This window comes from Oncorhynchus gorbuscha, linkage group LG07 (genome assembly GCF_021184085.1).
Source record: "Oncorhynchus gorbuscha isolate QuinsamMale2020 ecotype Even-year linkage group LG07, OgorEven_v1.0, whole genome shotgun sequence".
In the NCBI taxonomy this organism is placed as follows: domain Eukaryota; kingdom Metazoa; phylum Chordata; class Actinopteri; order Salmoniformes; family Salmonidae; genus Oncorhynchus; species Oncorhynchus gorbuscha.
Window position 1 is genome coordinate 20,819,132 of NC_060179.1, and position 22,566 is coordinate 20,841,697.

General features: G+C 40.3%; 2 protein-coding genes and 1 pseudogene across 6 annotated transcripts in view; 2 read left to right on the forward strand and 1 right to left on the reverse strand.

The window, feature by feature from the left end:
• xylb (xylulokinase homolog (H. influenzae)) overlaps positions 1-7,459 on the reverse strand; it is a 62,715-nt gene extending 55,256 nt beyond the window's left edge. For 2 of the 4 annotated variants that reach the window (XM_046355767.1, XM_046355769.1), the window contains exons 1-10: positions 7,317-7,459; positions 6,784-6,866; positions 6,520-6,589; positions 5,980-6,060; positions 5,789-5,875; positions 4,787-4,915; positions 4,512-4,577; positions 4,146-4,218; positions 2,450-2,568; positions 178-259 (exon numbers count right to left, since the gene is read on the reverse strand). In XM_046355767.1, coding sequence (XP_046211723.1) covers positions 178-259; positions 2,450-2,568; positions 4,146-4,218; positions 4,512-4,577; positions 4,787-4,915; positions 5,789-5,875; positions 5,980-6,060; positions 6,520-6,589; positions 6,784-6,866; positions 7,317-7,370 — 844 coding nt within the window. In that variant the 5' untranslated portion in view covers positions 7,371-7,459. Of the gene's footprint in view, positions 1-177; positions 260-2,449; positions 2,569-4,145; positions 4,219-4,511; positions 4,578-4,786; positions 4,916-5,788; positions 5,876-5,979; positions 6,061-6,519; positions 6,590-6,783; positions 6,867-7,316 lie in introns of those variants that run through there. The other 2 variants (XM_046355768.1, XM_046355770.1) reach the window with 2 other exon arrangements.
• Positions 7,460-9,729: 2,270 nt separating this feature from the next.
• LOC124039148 lies at positions 9,730-14,492 on the forward strand. Of its 2 annotated transcripts, XM_046355036.1 has the most exons (3): positions 9,730-10,084; positions 10,615-10,776; positions 14,387-14,492. In XM_046355036.1, the coding sequence occupies exons 1-3, from the start codon at positions 9,859-9,861 to the stop codon at positions 14,455-14,457; spliced, it is 459 nt and encodes a 152-aa protein (XP_046210992.1). In that variant the 5' UTR covers positions 9,730-9,858; the 3' UTR covers positions 14,458-14,492. The 2 variants fall into 2 exon arrangements, with proteins under 2 accessions (XP_046210992.1, XP_046210991.1); XM_046355035.1 differs by lacking the exon at positions 14,387-14,492 and having other exon boundaries at positions 10,615-12,117.
• Positions 14,493-16,120: 1,628 nt separating this feature from the next.
• On the forward strand, positions 16,121-22,167 carry LOC124039614 (annotated as a pseudogene).
• The last annotated feature ends 399 nt before the right edge of the window (positions 22,168-22,566 follow it).

The following is a 22,566-nucleotide window of genomic DNA, read 5'->3' on the forward strand; positions in this document are numbered from 1 at the left end:
ATTAGAATCTACACAACATCCATGTGTAGGATAGGAGGAGTGGAGTCGCGGAGGAGGATCACTGGAGCAGATCAATGCAGTCAGTACAGTGCTACTGCCACCCAGTGGCCAGATGACGGAAAATAGAAAACAGAGGCCCCTGACAAAGACAGAATCAGAGCATGATAAAGCTCTTACCTGGGTTATCCCCAGTGAATGCCACCACCTTGCAGTCCTCTGGGAAGCCATAACGAGTGACATGGTAAGGAGAGAGGAGGCCCTGTGGAGGGGAACCAGGTGAGGTTAGGGTTTATAGAAGAGGATGAAGAATAAAGAGATGTGAACAGTCCAATGTTAGCTTTAGCAGTTCAACAGTCATCAGCGTTTCCTATGGATATTGTGCACAGCAATCAGTCCTTGACTTTTCCTAAATAACTAGAATAGACATGAACCATCTAAGGTGGGATAAAGGACAGACATTTATGTGCACGGTATAGATGCGGTAAACGCAGACGTTCCGTTGACCAGATTGGCACACATTCAAGAAATCTGATCTAACAAAATAGACATTCGTCAAATCCGTCATGACATTTAGAAGTTGTGCTTTTTCAAGTACTGAAGAAGTGACTGCTAAATGCTTACTCCCGCTCGCATAAACTGGTTAGCATAACTAGCATAAAGAAATCGCTGGTGGAAGTCTAATTTGTTTTAAACTGTAATGCAGTTGATTGGCAACGATGGCATGAACATGTGTTGGGGTTGATTTTTACCTCAACATGAAATACACATATAAACAATATACTAAATGTGGGAAAGTTTTGCTGGATGGCAATGAGGAGACTCGGGATCTTACCCCCACGGCCCTTTCCCCCACGCGATTCCATGGCAATTCCATTGTTTTGGTCGAGTTCGATTTACCTCTTTACCACATCTATGTTTGTTAGCGAGCCACCAGTTTTAGATCAATGATTCTGTTAATTTTTCAAATTAAATGCCAATATGCCAACATTCCATTCAAACAAATGCACTCAATCCACAGCCACACATTGGCTAAAATCAGTTGATGATAGGATTTACTGTAGACAAGTTGTAAAAGTACTGATATTGTATCATATAATAGCGCTCACAACTTTCCCAAACATTTAACATTGAAACATGTATGGTCTGTTTACATATATTTTAAGGATATATATACAGAAAGTGTATAAAACCATATAAACTGTATTTATAATTATATGACAATATTTTAGGTTGACAATTATATTACACAACTTCTGATACATCACATGCCTTACTTGTATTTTACTGCATAAATAAAATCAGGATTATGTCTCTACTATGACAGTACATCACTGGGGCCAAGCTTCCTGCCATCCAGGACTTATATACTAGGCGGTGTCAGAGGAAAGCCCCAAAAATTGTCAGATTCCAGTCACCCAAGTCATAGACTGTTTTCTCTGCTACCGCACGGCAAGCGGTACCGGAGCGCAAAGTCTAGTACCAAAAGTCTCCTTAACAGCTTCTGCCCCCAAGCCATAAGACTGCTGAACAATTAATCAAATGGCCACCGGACTATTTACAGTGACAACCCCCCCATTTGTTTTGAACACTGCTGCTACTCGCTGTTTATTATCTATGCATAGTCACTTCACCCCTACCTCCATGTACAAATGACCCCCTGTATATAGCCTTTGTTATTGTTATTGTATTGTGTTACTTTTTATAATTTTTTTACTTTTGTTTGTAAGCATTTCATGGTAAGGTAGTATCAGATAGATTGAGGTTTCCAAAACACGTAGCTTTGCCAAATAACTCAAAATTGAAGAGATTATTTTTTTTTTAAATAAGAGCTAATCTATTTGTCCAAGAATATCCGCCGTTCCTGTGCGCTCCACACGTGAGCACGCAGTAGCAGATCGCCTACAGTAACATAAACTAAGGACAATGCTTTTGTTCATAGAATAAAAAAATAAAAAATCTGTATTCTAATGTTACCCCAGACCTTCATAAACACAACCAAAGGATAATGTTGCAGTCAGAATGGCTGTTCATTGGTGTAGTACGGGGGTAGTGAGGCCCGGCAGTTTAAGTGTTACGAGGATCCAAAGACAAACAAGTGGAGCTGGGACGAAAGCCTTGATGGCCCCAGTTCTTTATCCAATTATTGCCGGGGGCCCTCAGGCTGACCTACAACTCTTCAAATAGAAAAACATTTGAATATGAGGTGATACGATGGATATTATGTAGCCTACATGACCTGACCCAAGGACTTGCAACTGAAGAATTCACTAAAAATGTACTTATTTTACAATGAAAATGTAAAACAACCTTCCATATGAGATGAAATCACAGCCCATTCAAAAGTCAAAAGTTGATTTGGATTCCTTATCAGTTGCCCAACCGGGAGAATAGACAAATAAATAGCAACACATGGTCAAGAACCATGATACTGCATATAGGGGTATCTCACCAAGACAGTTGAAGAATGCACAGGGGCTCCCAGCCTCTCCTCCAGGTGAGGAGCAGTAGCCTCAAGACAGGAGTCTGACCACTGTTTGCTGAAAATGTCCATCAAATTCATCCCTGAACCTTAATAAAGGAGAAGAATGAACATGTCACAAATCAGAACGACTGATCAAGCCAATCCAAAGAACATAGAATATACAGTGCACCTCAATGCAAGTCAATTTGATTCAAATGCGGATCACAGAACCGAGTGTAACAAATGTTTGGGTAACCCTTAATAATGACTTTCATTAAAAATCATGAATAAACTATTAATACACTTTCTACGCATAAGTATTTAATTATTTCTATACATTTATAAACATTTATAAATATATTTACATGTATATATATAATTATAAATGTTTTTATTAACTCAATCCAATCTCACTAATCTGAATATGAATTTATGTTATTCATAAACTGTAATGTATGTTATCACAGCACGGTATATTTCTATGTATATGCCAGATATCATTGTGCTGATAGACTAGAATGTCATGCGCAAAATTGTCACAACTACTGTAATCTTCCTGTATGATAAACAAGACATTTCCCTCATATTGCCCTGTTGTATATTGTAACGAAATTCAGGCGAAAAACAGGCTACATGACTTGATTACAATGTCAAGCTGGTTTCAGTGCTGCTGATAACAGATGGGAGAAAAATCCCTTGGCGACCTTATTGCACAAACACAATGATGATTGTTATCCAGCGGACCTTAACAGAAAGGTTCTGCCAGGTAAAAACATCGTCATGAAGTAAGTGTCAGAGATAAGTTCAAGACAACTTGGAGAGTTGACCCACTGTGTTCCCATAGTAGGTGATGTTTCAAGAATGCCGGGGTAAAGTAATATGGTCTGAAACAGCTAACTCTTTAAGGATGATTTTGTTTTTCTATTTAACCTTTATTTAACTAGGCAAGTCCGTTAAGAACAAATTGTTATTTACAATTACAGCCTACCAAAAGGCCTCGTGCGGGGACGGGGGCTGGGATTTCAATAAAGAAAAAGAACAATTCAAATATAGGACAAAGCACACATCACGACGAGAGACAACAGAACACTACATAAAGTGAGACCTAAGAGAACAGCATAGCAAGGCAGCAACACATGACAACACAGCATGGCAGCAACACAACATGACAGCAGCACAACATGGTAGCGGTACAAAACATGGTACAAACATTATTGGGCACAGACATCAGCTCAAAGGGCAAGAAGGTAGAGACAACAATACATCACGCAAAGCAGCCACAACTGTCAGTAAGAGTGTCCATGATTGAGTCTTTGAAGGAAGAGATTGAGATAAAACTGTTTAAGGAGGATCTTCACTCCCAAGGTATTTGTTCCATAGTAGTTGTACTTAAATGTTATATTATAACATGTCATATTGCAGGATAACTTTATATTAGGGTAATGTTTTCACAGGTATTTACAATGAAATTATGTGCTATGAATAGGTACATTCTTGTGCTAAGTGGTAAATAAACTGAAAACAAATTGTACATGCAGTACTCATATTTGTTTTAATAAATCCCAAAGAGAAACAAAAAACTGAAGCATAGCTTGCTATTGTGTAGTAATTTCTGTACCATACAATAAAGTACTACCCAATAACAAATCATCATTAACCATTATCATCAGTACTAGTACCTTACCGTCACTGTAATCAATAGCTGCATAGCTGCCCAGGAAGAGAGAGGCAGCAAAGCTGCTGACCAATGAGATTCTCTGAAATGAATAGCAAAACAATAAGGGGGGAAATATTTCAGACAATTACAGAACTAGTGAAATTCTATCTAAAATTCTATTGATCTTTCCTACTAAATCAACACAGAATATGTTCCACAAAGAGAGCAGAATTATCTGGCATTTTTAGAGCCCCATTTACCTTAATGTATTGAATTCACGCAGATATGTGACCTAGAGTAGTTTACCAATGGTGCATATAAATCATTGGATTTAACACAAGACAATGGGGAATGGTGATAGCAGACAAGTAAAATGGGCACCTGTCACCTCACCTCTGTGTCCTCGTACTTCTCTGGTTGGGCCTTGTAAATCTTGGCAATCTGATTTCCAGTGAAACGCTGAAAGGTAATGTGATAGAATTGATTTAAAAAAAGGTCAGTACCTTTAGTAACTATTGGATCCCCCACATACGTGTACACGTGTTACCTGTGTCCATATCACTTGGAGACATGTATGATTGCAGTTACTTGTAAACAATGAGTAAAGTAAGTGTCAATTGAGTCGATCCATCAAATCCATCCAGTCAAGGAAACTGAGTCTTCCTCACCTCATAGGCCCGGGAGCCTGTGATGTCTGCAACTCTCTGAGCGCCACCTACTGCTGTCTCCAGGTACTGACACTGCTCTGTAGTGCTGGAGTCCATCCACACTGGACTATCTGACACGGCAAAACCACCCTGTTGGCACAAGTACAGACATAATGTATCAATATACAAAATGAGAAATCAGATGACAAGAAACTAGCTTATTTATTGCAATCCGTGGAATCACTTAATAGAAGTGGGATGTGCACAACTAAAATGTATTCAAAAAACAAAGTGTTTGAATGAATCAAAACAACTACTAATCAACTAACTACTGTAATACTCTCAAAATATATATCAAGGCATTCAAAGATAAGAACTAATTTGGAAGAGACAACCAGGTTTGAGACAAAAATGTTCATAGAAACGCCTTATCGTGGTCCTTTTAGACTTGCAAACTCACTGATGTAAAAAGGAGGCACTTCAGGTTAGTATGAACTGAATAATCCTCAGGGTTTGATTGTACTGTTGGATTAATGAATAAACATTGGGCTATAGGGTTGGCTGTGCCTGCAATGTATCAAAGGCTGTGGAAAATGTGTTTTTTTTCTCTCACCCACACGAGGAAGGTAATGTATTAACTTTTAACCAGGCGGACGCCGCCTATTTGACATTTGCCAAAAGCAGGGCACTGTATTTCAAATCAAGTGGTGCATGTCATTTGTGCTTGTTGCTGATACTGAACTGTATGTGCAAAATGAAATGCTTCTACACCTGCATTGCTTGCCGTTTGGGGTTTTAGGCTGGGTTTCTGTACAGAACTTTGAGATATCAGCTGATGTAAGAAGGGCTTTATAAATAAATGTGATTTGACGATGAAGCTGACTATCAAAAATGGGATATAATTGTTTTTATCTGGCATGTCACTAGCAAACATGCACTCTCATCTGCTGTACTAATAGACAGAAAGGACAACCTGAGAGTATAGAATCTCTCCCTGCTACTGCCTTGTATGGGACCACTTACCTTCAGAAGTTCATGCAAACTTTTTCCTGGCTGGAGATCCCTGAGAACTTTGTTGGTTCCTTTCCTCCAATACACACTGCCATGTTGCTGTAAAAACAAGGCAATGATGAAATACAATACATGTAATGTCTGGCTGTATTCAAAATACACAATGGAGCACTGTAATAGAGTACTAGTAATAGTCCACACACCTGGCCACTCCCAGATAGGGCTTTCACACGCGAGAAGTCAAATCCTGCATTCTTCATCTTGCCAAGGATCAGGTCAAGTGCCTGGGAAATCATCATGGAATTGCTCAGTTAAAAATCACAGGACTAAAACATGCTCAGCTCTGCCAATGACATCCTTACTACGCATAGATTGGTCTTGAATCTGATCTAGGTGACTATTGATTCAAAGTGTTGTTTATTTCTGCTGAAGATAACAGTGAGGAGTTACTTACAAAGAGAGATATCTTCCCAAAATTAGAATGAACTGCTGTTTAATAGTATTAGTTTAATCAACCTTACAGTTTCATGGAGTTTTACAACATATTTGGGAATGTTTTTACTGTAGGCCCTACCTTTGAACTCAACGGAATAACAGCTTATATGGAAGTTAATTCAGTACTTCAGCTATGCAATGGTTTGAGAGTGAGCAGACCACTGAGCTACTAGTACTTTTACTGAGTACTAGTGAAGTATTCACTGTGCAGTGCACTAATAAGTAGTAAAGTATTCATGGTGGACTACCTTTACCCACATGAGTACAGGAGAAGTGACAGTCAGACTGTCTGCATGGATATGGACCCCTCCCTGAGTCCTGGGGAGATATGAAAAGATAGAAGTCAGTTTCATGGACTATTTCCAAACTGTGTAGCCTAGCCTACTATCGAGGGTGTAGGATTTGCCAGTCTTGGAATTGTGCTGTGATAGTCGGGAGGACGTAGCTATTTATCATTTGTCAGCACATATCGTCCTACACATTATGAAATGTATTTTTTGATTTTGTGTTACCCGAATTCTGGCAATTCACTGTCAAACTGCACATTGTCCTGGTGGACAACACTGAGGTTCCCATCAACAGCAACCACCTTCAGCTGAACACAAAATTGGGGAAATGGGTTGAGTAAGTTTAGGAGCTACAGTAGGATACAAGAAAGCAACAGAAGTGCCTGCTTTGCAGCCAATGTAGTAGGAAGAATGGCAAAATGTTATGAAATAAGCCATTCAATGTTTGTCTAGGCTAAGTCCGAAGTCCAGTGGAATGAAATGTAAAAACATGTCACGCGCATTTAATTTATTAATGAATGCCAGAACCTCTAAATATCGCTTATAATATTGCTTATATAGTATGGTACACATGGGTTATTTGAAAGACTATCTTCCGGTAGGCCTATGCTATGTAAAATGTTCCAGATGAGCCTTCATTTGTAGCCGCTGATTCATCGTTTTATCTCTTCTTCCGTGTTACACCAAGTCTACGCGCGTGCGTATAGGCAATATTGCAAACAGAACGACGTAAAGCATGCATTATAATCCGAACCTACTTGTTGAGTGCTGAAATCAAACCCCAGGTAAAATGACTCGGTGGACGCAGCCATTGCAGTCAACACATAATTCTAGGTCCCAAAACTGGAAGTGCAGCACAGTATCGCTGTTACTGAACAGTGTACACAGGGTTCATGTTTAAAGGTGCAGCGCACTCCAAACATGCAAATAGGCTGCAGTTAAAGACTCAAACTCTTCTAGCTATATATAGCCTACATTGCATGTTATTTAATCAAATACGATCTGGTGAATGGCTTTTTGAATACTTCATGACAAACGTCATAAACATTTACGACAAGCAAAGAATACTGTGTCTATATACTGAACAAAACTATAAACGCAACATGTAACGTGTTGGTCCCATGTTTCATGAGTTGAAATGTTTCTACATGCACAAAAAAAATATTTCTCTCAGATTATGTGCACAGATGTATTTAAATCCCTGTTACTGAACATTTCTCATTTGCCAAGATAATCCATCCATTTGACAGGTGTGTCATATCAAGAAGCAGATTTAATAGCATGATCATTACACAGTGCTGGGGACAATAAAAGGCCACTAAAATGTACAGTTTTGTCACCCAACACAATGCCACAGATATATCAAATTGAGGGAGCGTGCAATTGGCATGCTGACTGCAGAAATGTCCATTGAAGCTGTTGCCAGATTATTTAATGTTAATTTCTCTACCATAAGCCACCTCCAATGTTGTTTTAGAGAATTTGGCACTACGTCCAACCGGCCTCACAACTGCAGACCACGTGTAACCACACCAGCCCAGGACCTCCACATTTGGCTTCTTCACCTGCAGGATTGTCTGAGACCAGCCACGCAGACAGCTGGTGAAACTGAGGAGTATTTCTGTCTGTAATAAAGCCCTTTTGTGGGGAAATACTCATTCTGATTGGCTGGGCCTGGCTTCCTGTAGGTGGGCCTGGCTCCCAAGTAGGTGGGCCTATGCCCTTTTAGGCCCACCAATGGCTGTGCCCCTGCCCAATCAGATTAGGGCCTAATGAATGTATTTATCTCAATTGACTGATTTCCTTATATGAACTGTAACTCAGTAAAATCATTGAAATTGTTGCATGTTGCTTTCATATAATTTTGTTCAGTATATATTCCTTATTGTCTACTAGGTCTAATGTTGCAAAAAGTAGGAAATAAACTTACTGTTAAACTAACCACAGGCATTTCGGTACACCTGAGAAATATGTGTATGTGACCAATAAAATTGGATTACATTCAGTTAGGTTCAGATGCTCCACCCATGGCTATTAGTATTTGGACATTTAAATGTTCATGATGAACACTCATGCGCACAGAGAGACAGACGGACAGGAAGAAAGGCAGGGAAGAGAGAGAGACAGAGATCCATTTTGTTATTTAATTTGCTGCATGAGTTATCAACAGCTCATTGCTTACTTTTCAGAAACAGGAAATCCATAGGTCTCCACAAACAATTCATGGAAGTGGGACTGTTTGCATAGAAAATCCCTGTGGTAATGATATTTTTGAAATACAGGCCTCCCTGCTTTAGTAAGGAGAACGTGTCAGGCAATAATGTTGAGGCAAAGGAGTGATGTGTGAGTATTTAACCTTTATTTAACTAGGCAAGCCAGTTAAGAACAAATTCTTATTTACAATAATGGCCAACCCTGGCCAAACCCTGACGACGCTGGACCAATTGTGCGCCGCCCTATGGTACACCCAGTCACGTCCGGTTGTGATACAGCCTGGAATCAAACCAGGGTCCATAGTGATGCCTCTAGCACTGAGAAGCAGTGCCTTAGACCACTGTGCCACTCAGGAGCCCTAAGCATTGGACTCCCGAGTTGACTAAGCATTGAACTAAGGGCTAATTTTCTGTGAGTTATTTTGCAGCGCAGGTACACCTGCTGGATGTGTCACCACCACCATGTCATCCATTTAAGTCATCCCTCCAAAGCAGGACTCACCCACAACTTCAACAACACTGTGTCAACATACTGTGTCAGTGCCAGCCCAAGTAACAACTGGGTCATTCAACACATTTTTCCAGAACATAATATATGAACATGTAAATCAATGTTGATTGTTAGGCCTACAGATAATAAAAGACGACTGGATTCTATAGTATGAAGATGTAAGTAACTTGATGTTTGTCTAGCCTAGTTTACTGTATGTATTATGTATTATGTTTGGAACTTTCCTTCATTATTATGTTTGGAACTTTCCTTCATAATATACTGACCTATTCACCTATTTTACTTTAGCCTATCATAAACATAAGCAGTTTTCACTAAAACTACACTACACTACACATACACCTACATGGTCTACTGTAAAAGAAAAGGGCAACCTTCAATTGTCCTCAATTGTTTGCACAGCACTCAAACTTTTGAACCACTTTAGACTAGCCTACACTACACCTACTGAGATGTAGACAGTGCCGTACAGGCTATACTGCCGGCAGCAGGTGGATAACTACTTATCATTCTATCAGCTGTGCCTTCTTTGATTGGGGAAATAAAAATCCAAATTGGGTTATCAATGCAAACAGGATGTTGTCGTGCTGCTGTTCCAATTCGACGTGTTCCTGGGAACAGATAAGATCCCGGAGTCGTAGTGAAACAGCCAACGGCGACGTGAATCATTTGGTCGAGGAAGCGGACCAAAGCGAAATTGTGGCGGACCTAACCAGGATGGACATTGCACTTTTGACGGAACATTACAACTTGACTAAAGAGAAACAAAAGCGCCAGACCCTGGTGGTTTTATTCAGACAAGGTAGACATCGCTTTCCAAGAGTGCTGCGAGAGCTTGGCACGCACCCAACCGGGGTCGCGTTCAGCAGGACGCTGACATGCCTATCTGACATGTAGAATAAAGAATCACATCGGCTTTATTCGTGGGTTTCTATTTGCAATGTTCGATAACGTTTGGTAACGTAACATGGCCCAGTTGTCTGAACAGTTTGGCACTGGCAACAAGTTGTTAAATTGTAGACAATATTGTGCATCCTCAAGGTCATGTTGCAACAAAGTAGCAGTAATTGATTTATATCACGTAAATTTGAGTCCTTGTGGACACACATGGCAGCACTGGTCTTTGGTACTTTTTTTCTTCATGCAAAAGCTTTTCCTGCTAGCCTACTTTGAGCAACAAAATACAATTATACTACATGTAGGCTATATTGGAAATGTGGTCATTCAAACAGAAGTAATATCTTTGTTACAGTACTTTTCCATTGAGCTGGAAGGTTGATTGCAGATGACTGTGTAAACCTGTCTGTACATTTCCATTCTATTTCCTAACAGTATCAACTGATGATGCAGCAGAAATCAGTGGGCAAGCCCTGGTCAATGTAGTCTCAGTCAACCAGGAGATGAAGAGCAAACACGAGAGGAAGAGGTCGGTCTCAGAGTCTGAGAATGACTTTGTTGGGGACCTGGAGAGAGCCCCATGGCGCAAACCCTTAGGTATCCACCGACAAGCCAACGTCATTATAACACCACATACAAACCCCACAATCACGGGCAGTAATTCAAGTTTTACTTCGCTGTCTGAAGACTTTCCTGAGACGTTCAGTGAGAAGGTCTTGGGGAATTCTATTTCTATCCATCCTGTAGAGTTGAGTACCAGTAACAGCAGTTCAGGCTCCAGGAAGTTCTCAGCCCCAGCCATTTTGTCCAGACAACTGAGTTTTGGGGGGCAGCGGCCGCCTCTTCTCTCCTCTTGCCACCATCACCACTACCCCTTCCCCCAAAGAAAAGGGCCCAAGAAGTCGGAAGCTGCTAGGAGACTTGGGATGTACTCATCATTCTGATCAGATTATAGGACAGGGAAAGAGTCCGTTACAGTCTATAGTGCAATAGAGAATGTTTCCTATGTTTCTGCAGAATTCAACTAATCTTGTTGTTGCTATAAAGGACATTTGGTATGCAGCCATGCAAATAATATCATGTAAGATGCTGTGCCTTGCCCTATATAGGATCATATGTTAACGATCGGGTTTCATCACAGCTGAGACGGGGAACCATCTCCACCCACTGAGTGAAATACTCCTCAATGTCTTGAAACGTTATTTTTTCCCAGAGAGCAAACGATTAGGCCTACAGAAAATGGTGTGATGTTTTGTTTTAATTACAGCATTCATCCCAGGAAAATATTCAAGAGACCATTTACAGAGCATTGTTAGGGTAATAACAGGTGGAATCAAATATAACTAAACATTTAAATGTTTTAGTTACATTAACCCAATGAGTTACACCATAACGCAGGCATTATTTGTATTACTACAAACCCCTTTTAAACAGTGTGTGTTTGAGCTACATGTGTTGTGCCATTGGATTTGTCTATTTATTCTGTATCTGTATATACCAACCATTAGTCTGTGTGTTTAACGGGGGCTGAGAGTGGTGTTTGTGAGACAAGGGAGGATCCTGAAGGGGCCCGGGTCTTTTTTTACAAAAATGTCCGTAAAGTCTGTATGGTTTGAACTACACCCTTTAAGCCATTATGAAAAACTGAGACTCTCACGAACATGCACATGTTTTGCTCAAGAGTCATTAGAAGGTAAAGGGGTTCTTCTACATAGAAAATCAAAGGAAATCCCATGACATAGTGTCTATAATACTGTAATAAGCTCACAGTTTCTGTCCCAAACACCACACAGTTGTCACTGACTAGTTGGATATTCATTTCCCAGTGAGGAAACAATTTCTATAGTTACAACATTTACATAAATTCATTGTCAGGTTTTTGCTTTGGCTGAGCTTTTTTTTGGACATTTGTCAATTAAACTCATGAATACAACTGTTTATGTCAAATTAACTTGTGTTCTACTTGTAGCCCTGGTTGTCCTGAAAGGAAAATGGTAAAACACTTAATTGTGAGGTTAAATATAAGGGCTGGACATGCAGATAAATAAAAGTCAGATTAATGAAAATACGATTTTCTGGTGTCTCGGGACTGATAGGGTTCAATTAAAACACATGAGGTTGGTGGCACCTTAATTGGGGAGGAAAATCTTGTGGTAAAGGCTGGAGCGGAATACATCAAATCAAATCCAATTTTATTTGTCACATACACATGGTTAGCAGATGTTAATGCGTGTGTAGCGAAATGCTTGTGTTTCTAGTTCCGACAATGCAGTAATAACCAACAAGTAATCTAACTAACAATTCCAAAACTACTGTCTTATACACAATGTAAGGGGATAAAGAATATGTACATAAAGATATATGAATGAGTGATGGTACAGAGCAGCATAGGCAAGATACAGTAGATGGTATCGAGTACAGTATATACATATGATATGAGTAATGTAGGGTATGTAAACATTATATGAAGTGGCATTGTTTAAAGTGGCTAGTGATACATTTTTCATCAATTTCTACATTATTAAAGTGTCTGGACTATGTTAGTGGTGGCTGTTTAACAGTCTGATGGTCCCAGCTTTGATGCACCTGTACTGACCTCACCTTCTGGATGATAGCGGGGTGAACAGGCAGTGGTTCGGGTGGTTGTTGTCGTTGATGATCTTTATGGCCTTCCTGTGACATTGGGTGGTGTAGGTGGCCCCGGTGATGCGTTGTGCAGACCTCACTACCCTCTGGAGAGCCTTACGGTTGTGGGCGGAGCAGTTGCCGTACCAGGCGGTGATACAGCCTGACAGGATGCTCTCGATTGTGCATCTATAAAAGTTTGTGAGTGTTTTTGGTGACACGCCAAATTTCTTCAGCCTCCTGAGGTTGAAGAGGCACTGTTGCGCCTTCTTCAATGCACTGTCTGTGTGGGTGGACCATTTCAGTTTGTCTGTGATGTGTACGCCGAGGAACATCCAACTGTTCCACTGGATGTCATAAGGTGAATGCACGAATTTGTAAGTCGCTCTGGATAAGAGCGTCTGCTAAATGACTTAAATGTAAATGTAAAACGTACTACCCTCTCCACTACTGTCCCGTCTATGTGGATAGGGGGGTGCTCTATCTGCTGTTTCATGAAGTCCACGATCATCTCCTTTATTTTGTTGACGTTGAGTGTGAGGTTATTTTCCTGACACCACACTCCGAGGGCCCTCACCTCCTCCATGTATGCCGTCTCGTCATTGTTGGTAATCAAGCCTACCGCTGTAGTCGTCTGTAAACTTGATGATTGAGTTGGAGGCGTGCATGGCCACGCAGTCATGGGTGAACAGGGAGTACAGGAGAGGGCTCAGAACGCAACCTTGTGGGGCCCCAGTGTTGAAGATCAGCGGAAAGCAAAACAGCGCCATATGATGGAATAACTCCAAAGTTAAATGTCTCAACGTAGTGGAAGCCCACCACAATACTCCTACATTCGGTAGGGGAAAGAACAAGAAAAAAATGATGTAGGGTAATTAGCAGATAATGGCATGTTTAAGCAAATCACAACACACACAGAACAAGCCAGTATATTAATGGATACACACGGCATCGTAGTGTAAGGCTGACGAAACACAAGCACGACAAACCAGAGTTCTCAAAAAGGGGCTGGCCATGTGGCCAGCTGCTCCAGGCTGCAAACAGCCAGTGAATATACTTCCATGAAAGATATTACACTTACCAGTGACCTACCAAGTGAACTTCGGAAAGTTTGTACCTCAATCCATACGGACGTCCGCCGAGAAAATGAAAGAGAGAACGTGTGTCGCTCAGTAAACAATGGACCTGATCGGACAGCTCAGAGCTTCTGCTCTTTTCTGTCCATAAGAAACAAATGGATTGGCGGAAGAGGCAGGGCAGGCCATGAGCAAGGAAGGGGGTGTGGTCAAGCAAGGCATCCCTCGAGGCTAGATGCCCTAAGGTTTTTATCAGAACGGGCGTAGATTAGTTTAGCCTTTTTATCTTTTCCCAACATGAGTTCGTGGTGTTTTACTTTAAAAATAAAATAGAAGTAAAACATTTAAAATAAGGGATATAAAACTTCATAAAAATCATAGCTCACAACTGTGCAGGGGGAGAGGGGTGGGGGCGCGAAGGAGTGTATTCACATATATCTACACATTTTCATACACACACAAATGATTGTATTTTTTGTATTTTTGTATCCCCCCCTATCTTCTAGGTCAATTTCAGCATTATGGACATGGGTGTATCTGTGGTCCATTTGGCCTGTCCCACGGCTTCCTTCAATGATGGGTTGTGAGTGGCTCTGTTGATGAACTTCTGGCCAATGATTGACTCTCTATTGTTGATTGATGTCAGTCGTGTGTTGCGGCCATGGGGTTTATATATAGGGGCGGACCCCATCCGTGACACAGGTGTCCACTGGAGTAAATCCTCACCTTGAATATATTCCTCCGCCGAGGAGTGATACCAATATATTGGAGCGATCCAATATAGTGAAACATAACCACTTTCCAGAATAAAAAAAAAAAAATTTTTTTATTTTTATTTATTTTTTAAATACATATTTAAAAAATTTTTTTTTTTAATTTTTTTTATTTATTAACAACAAATCAATACATAAAGCACATGAGGGAACACAAGCATACATAGATTACAAACAATGGACAATCGAGCTAGGGGGTACAATATCACATTACAATTACACAAGGACCTTAATGGACATGTATATACTTACAATTCTAACAGCTTTTTCGTTAGTAGAGCATTTAACCATCTTAAAATACAGTTCAATTTATTTTTGTAGGATACGAAAATGTGGTTTTCTGTTTGTAAATTTACATTTGTGTATATGAAATTTGGCCAAAAGAATAATGAAATTAATTACATAAAAATGATTCCGCTTATTTCTATTGTATGTAAATAATCCAAACAGTACATCTCTCCACAATAGTGTAAAATCTTCATAAATGTGTTAAATTATAAACCTACTGATGTCTTGCCACAGTTTTCTTACATGCATACAATGCCAAAAAAGATGCACAACTGTTTCTGGGTGGTCATTACAAAAGGAGCAATTTGAGTTGATGTTTTCCTTAAACTTCTTCATATAGTGGTTGGCCGGATAATATTTATGAATAATTTTAAAGGAAACTTACTTAATTTAGTTAACAAGTAGGTATGTTTGTGGCAACATCCAAACTTTTTTCCAACAGATATTATCAATAAATCCATTCCAATAAGGCATGACATAAGGTATAGATACAACATCCTGCTGAAACAAGGATCGTATCGCTCTGTTGTTGAATGGACCAAAAGAGAAACAAATCTTTCCTACTGATGAGTCAACAGGGTCAATAGAAGGTAGGCTGAGGGTCAGGTCTTGACATGTTCCTGAATAACATAGCAACACCTGAGGGAATGGCATCTAAAACAATTGCAAAATCTTTAGGTGTTACAGGGACCTTGTAAAGTGATAAGAATTCTTTATAACTGAGTAAAAGACCCTCTGCATTTTCCAGTTGGCTCACCAATAGAATATTATTTCTGAACCAATATTCTAAAAACAAAGAGGTATTTTTATACAATATATCCCGATTATTCCATATATAATATATGTGTGGATAAAAATTGTGTTTATAAATTAAGGACCATGACAAGAAAACCTGCCGATGAAAAGCAGAAAGTTTCACTGGAACTTTGTCAATATTATAATTGCAAAACAACATGAAGTTAAGGCCACCAAAAGTAGAGAAGACATGATGAGGAATAAAATTCCAGATAGAAGTGGGTCTTCTTAGGAATTGTTTTACAACAGTTTTCCTAATGTAATGGGTACGGTTTCTCCAAAGAAAGTTGAAAAGCATCTGGTCTATCTCCTTGCTTATTTTACGGTCAAGATATAAAGATAGAGCACCATATGTTAGTCTAGAGATACCTTCAGCCTTGGTTATTGGGACTCTACCTTTCTACCACTTTCCAGAAGTTCTCTGTGTTTTTTGAGCGATGACAAATTGGCCCACGTGACTTATCCTTGCGGGAAAGAGAAGATAAACAACATTCTCGGTTCAGAAATGTTCCTACCAGAACAATACGGCGACAATGTTAACAACACTTCAAACGTGAGTCATTCATTTGTTATATCTTGAAAGAAACCGAAAACGACAATGGCTGTAGCTAGCTAGTCGTTGGTGTAGTCTTCTGCGACTGCGTAACTATTGCGACGTAATTTTGGCTCTACTCATTCTGTTGAATTCCCCTTTGGTTTGCTGGCTGTTCACTTTCACTTTTCCTTACATCTTTTTCCACCGTTTCGAGAATGGCGGAGCTACATATTCAGGAAAAGCTGGTAAATCTTTTAAATCAAGGTAATATTCAGCTCAGGAATCCACCTTACACAACAGATGACAGCGAGGCAGGACAGCAATCTCTTCAGGTAAAGTTAGTTTTCTAGGTGACCAACAGGTATAGCCATTCAAAATGTATTGCTGTTCATTGAGCTCGTTGGTCTGTGACCTGACTATGAGTCACCTTTGTGAGATAGAGTAACACATTATCCCTGTCTGTTTGTCACTGTTGTCATTGCAGGAGCTTGCAGTGAACTATGCCCCCATTGTGTGCATCTCTGTGTCTGAAGTGGCCAGTGCCTTGGAGAGCCTCCGATCCCAGGCAGTAAAGAGTGGAATGGGGAACAAGACCTACGGAGAGACATGTGTGGAACTCTTTCTGCCTAAAGACTTGAAAAAGGTATGTGGGAGGGTGTGTTTGCCCTGACACAGCCTACAGAAAATAAAGTAATTCCACATTGTTACCCATTCCTTTAGTATACCAAGAAGAATAACTATTTGGAGACACAACTGGATGTCCTTGCTCAAGATATCATGGATAGGTAAGTGAAAATGGCCAATGCAATGTCAGTCTTTTACAATATGATCTGTGAGTGAAGTGAAGATGCCCTGTCACTTCAATCTCTGATTATTATGTCTACCAAAGTCACAAATTGATAAGGTGCTACCTTTTTCTACTTTTGTATAGGATTACTGAACAATATGGACTTAAATACATCCAGTTAATTTTTAAAGGGAAGACACTGACTCCTGGTACGTTTCCATTTAGTTGCCACAACACTCATCTAATCAATGTTTGGTCATTTCAACTTTACATTGAAATAGTTTCTCTTTACAGAGAAGCGTCTGGGTGAACAGAATGTGAAGAACAAAAGTAAGATGATGGTTCTGCGGGTGAGCGTGCCAGAGAGGAAGAACCAGATGTTGGCGGTGGAGGAGGAGAAGAAAATGCAGGACCAGTGTCCAGAGAACCCAGAGGGGCTTCCAGATCCTATCAGAGAGAGGTTAGTTAGACCCTCACTGCTTTTAAACATAATAACAATGTTATCACAATGCTACATGAATAGTATTTTTTGGACGTTCTGTGACTTGGTTGTCATGTTAGGCTTCCAAGACCCTTTCAGTTAGACCCTCGTACTGTGTAGAACTCCAATCACAACTCTCTGTATTTAAGTGTTAGTTTAGGAGTGTTATTTTATGGTTGTTCTGTGGTTTGGCTGTCATTTTAGATGGCACCGATGATCCAGCCACGACTCCATTCCTAGAAATTACTGATCAGAAGGGAAAACCCCCTGAAAATACCTCACAGTAAAAAAGGTAGTCTAGACAAAGGACTAATGAACATATTACCAATATTATATTCATAACTGTCATGGTAAGCAGTATGAGTGGGTGGCAAGCTCACACAACTTATGGCTTGTATGGTTCTAGCCATGTGTCCTGTGTGAATTCAAACTCCACTAACTATTTCTAATGCTGTGTGATTGTTGTCCTAAGGCTCTGATTTTAGCCATGGGGTTCCATGAGAAAGGCCGTGCTCTGATGAAGAGGAAACAGTATGAAACTGCTCTGGGCCACCTGGTGCAAGCTGACGACCAGTTTCTGTAAAAAAAACAACCTTCCTCTTAATCACATAAATAATTTGTTGAAACAGATCAAAACACCCAGTCCATTTCTGATTCAAAGATGATTGTATGATTGGCATGTTAGATCATTGTGTTGTTGTATGATTATTTGATTGCATTTTGAATGTACAGTACTGAGTTAGGTAATATGGGGGAAGTATTTTGGGGGGATTTTATTCATTTATTATCCAAGCATTTCGCTACACCTGCAATAACATCTGCTAAATATGCGACCAATAAGATTGGATTTGAAATACTACTAGTTTGATAGTTGTAGCCATTAATTGTCCCATTAACAATTAGCTATATTAGCAAACTTATTTCATTTCTCTACTATAGGCTACTTATTGTAATGAACAATTTTAAAATGCCTGTGATAAGTGGTCTGTGTCGCCCCTTTTCCAGTTATTGTCCCAGCTCTACTCTACGTTCCACCACAAAATCACCTTGCATCTCAAATAACTACTCACTTATGTGATCAAGATTAGTAATTCTGTGCCTCACATTGCTCAGTCTGATTCCATGTAATCATGGAAATCCAGAACTAAAGTCTTGCGTAATAGCGGCAGATGCTCCATAGAGTTCTGCGGGGAGATGTGTTAGAAAATATACTAGACTGAGGACCGGTACTACTACGGTAACATGTACACTCTCCTCTGTATGTATTTGGACAGCGACGCAAAAATAACAAACATTTGTTTCTAAACTCCAGCGTTTTGGATTTGAAATCAAATGTTTCATCTGTGGCGACAGTACAGACTCACCTTTTTTGAGGGTATTCTCAAACATATCTGTTTTACCTTTAGAGAAAGGAAAGCAAGTATTTGGACAAAATTCACTGATAATGTATTAAAGTTGTAAAAAGTTGAGTATTTGGTCCCATATTCTTAGCATGCAAGGACCACATTAAACTTGTGACGCTACACACTCATTGGATGCATTTGCAGCTTCAAAATACACTTATTGGGCAAAACATAATCTGAAACACAGCCAAAACAAGCTGTAAATGCATCCAACAAGTTTAAAGTCATAAGCTTGAAGCAGTCATTGTGTGCTAGGAATATGGGACCAAATACTAATATTTTGACTACTTTAATAGACTATTAGTGATTTTGTCCAAATACTGATGAAATCTTCAAATGGGGGGACTAGATATAGAAAGTGCTTTGTTTTTAAACGGTAAAACAGATATGTATGAAAATACCCTGAAATAAAAGGTGACATTCTGTTCTCTCCTCAGATGAAACATTTGATCTCAAATCCAAAATGCTGGAGTATAAGGCCAACATTTTTAGCTTTGCTGTCCAAATACATACAGAGGGGAGTGTATGTTACGTGCTCCTGTCCACAAGGAATTAGATCCTGTCAAACACATTGATTGATTATCTTTTGTGTCTCTACAGTAAGTGTGGCTCCAAGCTCTTGAACAGTGGACAACTATGCAGTACTGCAGCTGGACATCGTGTGGTGCTACCGAGCCTTGGAGGCCCTGTCCTATCTGGATGATGGCAAGCGGAGGCTTAAGATTGCCGAGGACTGCTTCCACAATTGCTACGGAGACCAGCAGCAGAGGCTCATGAAGATCAAGGTGGTCTATGGCACTGGTCTATGACTCCGTTCACAAACAACCCTTAGCTCCGACGCACTTGGCACTAATGTAGATCTGAATTTCACAATTGTTTGAATGTACATCATTTAATGAATTGATTTTGTTTTTAGGGAAACACCAGAGGAGAGGAGGTGCTGTTCCTCAGGCTGTACCTCCTGCAGAGCATACTGGCGCACATGGTTGGTAACGAGCGCCAGGCCACACAGAATCTTAAGCAGGTGTAGTACATCATTATAGCCCTGTTTCCAGATCCTCTTGTCTCCTGACATTAATAACAAAAAAAATTGTAAGCAGGGAGGCACATCACTGTAATAGGTTGCTGATTCTACCTTTAACCCCTGCTGTGTTCTAGGTGGAGGATCGGTATGGACGCCTGTATAATGATGTAATATTACTGATTCTACCTTTAACCCCTGCTGTGTTCTAGGTGGAGGATCTGTATGGACGCCTGTATAATGATGTAATATTACTGATTCTACCTTTAACCCCTGCTGTGTTCTAGGTGGAGGATCTGTATGGACGCCTGTATAATGATGTAATATTACTGATTCTACCTTTAACCCCTGCTGTGTTCTAGGTGGAGGATCTGTATGGACGCCTGTATAATGATGTAATATTACTGATTCTACCTTTAACCCCTGCTGTGTTCTAGGCTGAGGATCTCTATGAGCGTCTGTGTCTGAACCCAGGGGAGATAAAAGCGCTGAAGGATCTGGGGTTCTCTGAGCAGGAAGTCCGTCTGGGTCTGAGGGCCTGCCATGGCAACGTAGGCGAGGCCATGCTGCACATCACCCATAGGAGACAGGTGTGTCCCCATAGCAATAGAACTACACAGCGTTTACTTGAATGGGGATGTGCTATATTTCTATGAGTAAGTCTCATAGTGGAACAAAGGTGTCAACTCACTTGATATAGGTGCTATTAGGACATGTTGCTTAAGTTATCAGAGCTGTTTTAGTCATAGAAATATAATTACTAAAACAAACATTCCCATTCAAGTCAGTGTCCCATGATGTTTGGACCGGTGGCCATATTGAATGTAATTCTATGGTTTTGTCTGTCCCTGTCAGGAGAGGGAGGAGATGAAACAGAAGGAGAGTGAGAAGAGGAGGATGTGTGTGGAGGCCCTGGCTACCCTCAGAGCGCTGGGTTACTCCAAGAAAGACGCTGCCTGGGCCCTCCTTCAGACAGACGGAGACATGGACGGAGCCTACAGGGTGAGAGACTGTCATCGCCACTGCAAAAACACACATTGTTTTTCAATACGCCATGAAGGAGGATATGCCAACTGTCAAAACATGTTACCATAACCAGAGCCATGAAGCAACCTTACATTAGCTAGCAGAAGAGTGTAGGCACTAGCTAGCATACTTTGCTAATATGTTTTTTCCCCCCTCCACTTTATCCTTGTTTGCTTGTTTCCTCTAGATGCTTCTAGATTCTGCTGCTAGAACCAATAACACAGAGCTCCCCATAAGTCAATCCAAGGTTGAGCAGTAACAAGCCTCTACCTCTTTCTCTCTCTAGTCACTATGTCTATGTAAAAAGTCTGCTTATCACAGTGGTGTATGTAGATAGTGCCTAAATCCCTTCCTCGCCATAGCTGACATAACCGGGTTGTGAGCCGGAGGTGGTCCTGAGGCTGACGGGAGAAAACGTTCAGGGGGCTACCCAGCTGCTGCAGGACAACCAGGTGGTCCTGCCCCCAGAACTGCTGTCCTCCTGTCCTCCTCACTGTCCGAGGAGCCCAGCACCACCTCTGAGTCCGCAGGTAGGACTCTCATGCACGCACGTATGTACACACAGAAGCATATAGGCAAGCAGATGGACCGACGGATGCACACGCATATTACTGTGGGAATACAATTAAGACGTGTATGTGAGAAAGAGGTATTCAGTGTCTATATGCTGCTGATACTTAAGGCTCCCGAGTGCCTTTTATACCCAAATCGCCAAAGGAGAGCCCAAATTGAACATGACACTGTTGCCAATGGTGTTTCCAGGTTCTGGGAGCCAAGGGGAGGCCCCTACGGACGTCGACCTGGTGAATGAGGTGCTGGAGGACATCCCTATACACGAAGAGGACTACCTGGACCTGACCCTGGAGGAGGAGAGCGAGGTCATAGACAAGATGAAGTCCTACCTCTACAAGAACTGTGCCTCCTCCAACTAAAGTACTGTCCAGCCAGCAGCCATTTTGAAAGCACTTCCACCACCTACCTATTCCAAGGGTGTTTGATTTGAGTCTTTTTAGGCCCCAAATTAGGTTTGTTTTTCTGTCCTCCACAAGCAATATATTGAAAATTGTATCTTCTGTTTTTGTACTAAAGTGTTATTAATTTAGTTTAATAACACAAACATTTGAAGCTGGTTGACTATAATTTGTAAGGAAATAAACTGAGAGAATTTAACAAATTAAGATTTAGTAGATAAACATTATTATTGCTCTATGCTTAATAGCTACAGAGAGGACAATTTTGATTATTTGAAGGTTCATGTTTGAGATTTCAAGACACAATTATAGGCCTCACATTCTAAATTCTATGGTAAAGGGATTTTTGGTTGCTTGTGTAAAAGATTGTTCTATTTTTCTTCATCGCAAATACTTTTGTATATGCTCTGGTTTATGTTTGAGATCCCTTTTTGACTGAATTTGATTAAGTTTGATTTAATGTTTTTTTTAATATATATTTTTTTTAAAGAAAAAATATGGAGTTTGATTGCCAATATGACAATAGATGCCTGCACTTAGTTTTTAATAGGCAAAATTACACATTCTGTTAACATATCTCCAGTGAGCTTTTCTTGCAATTTATAG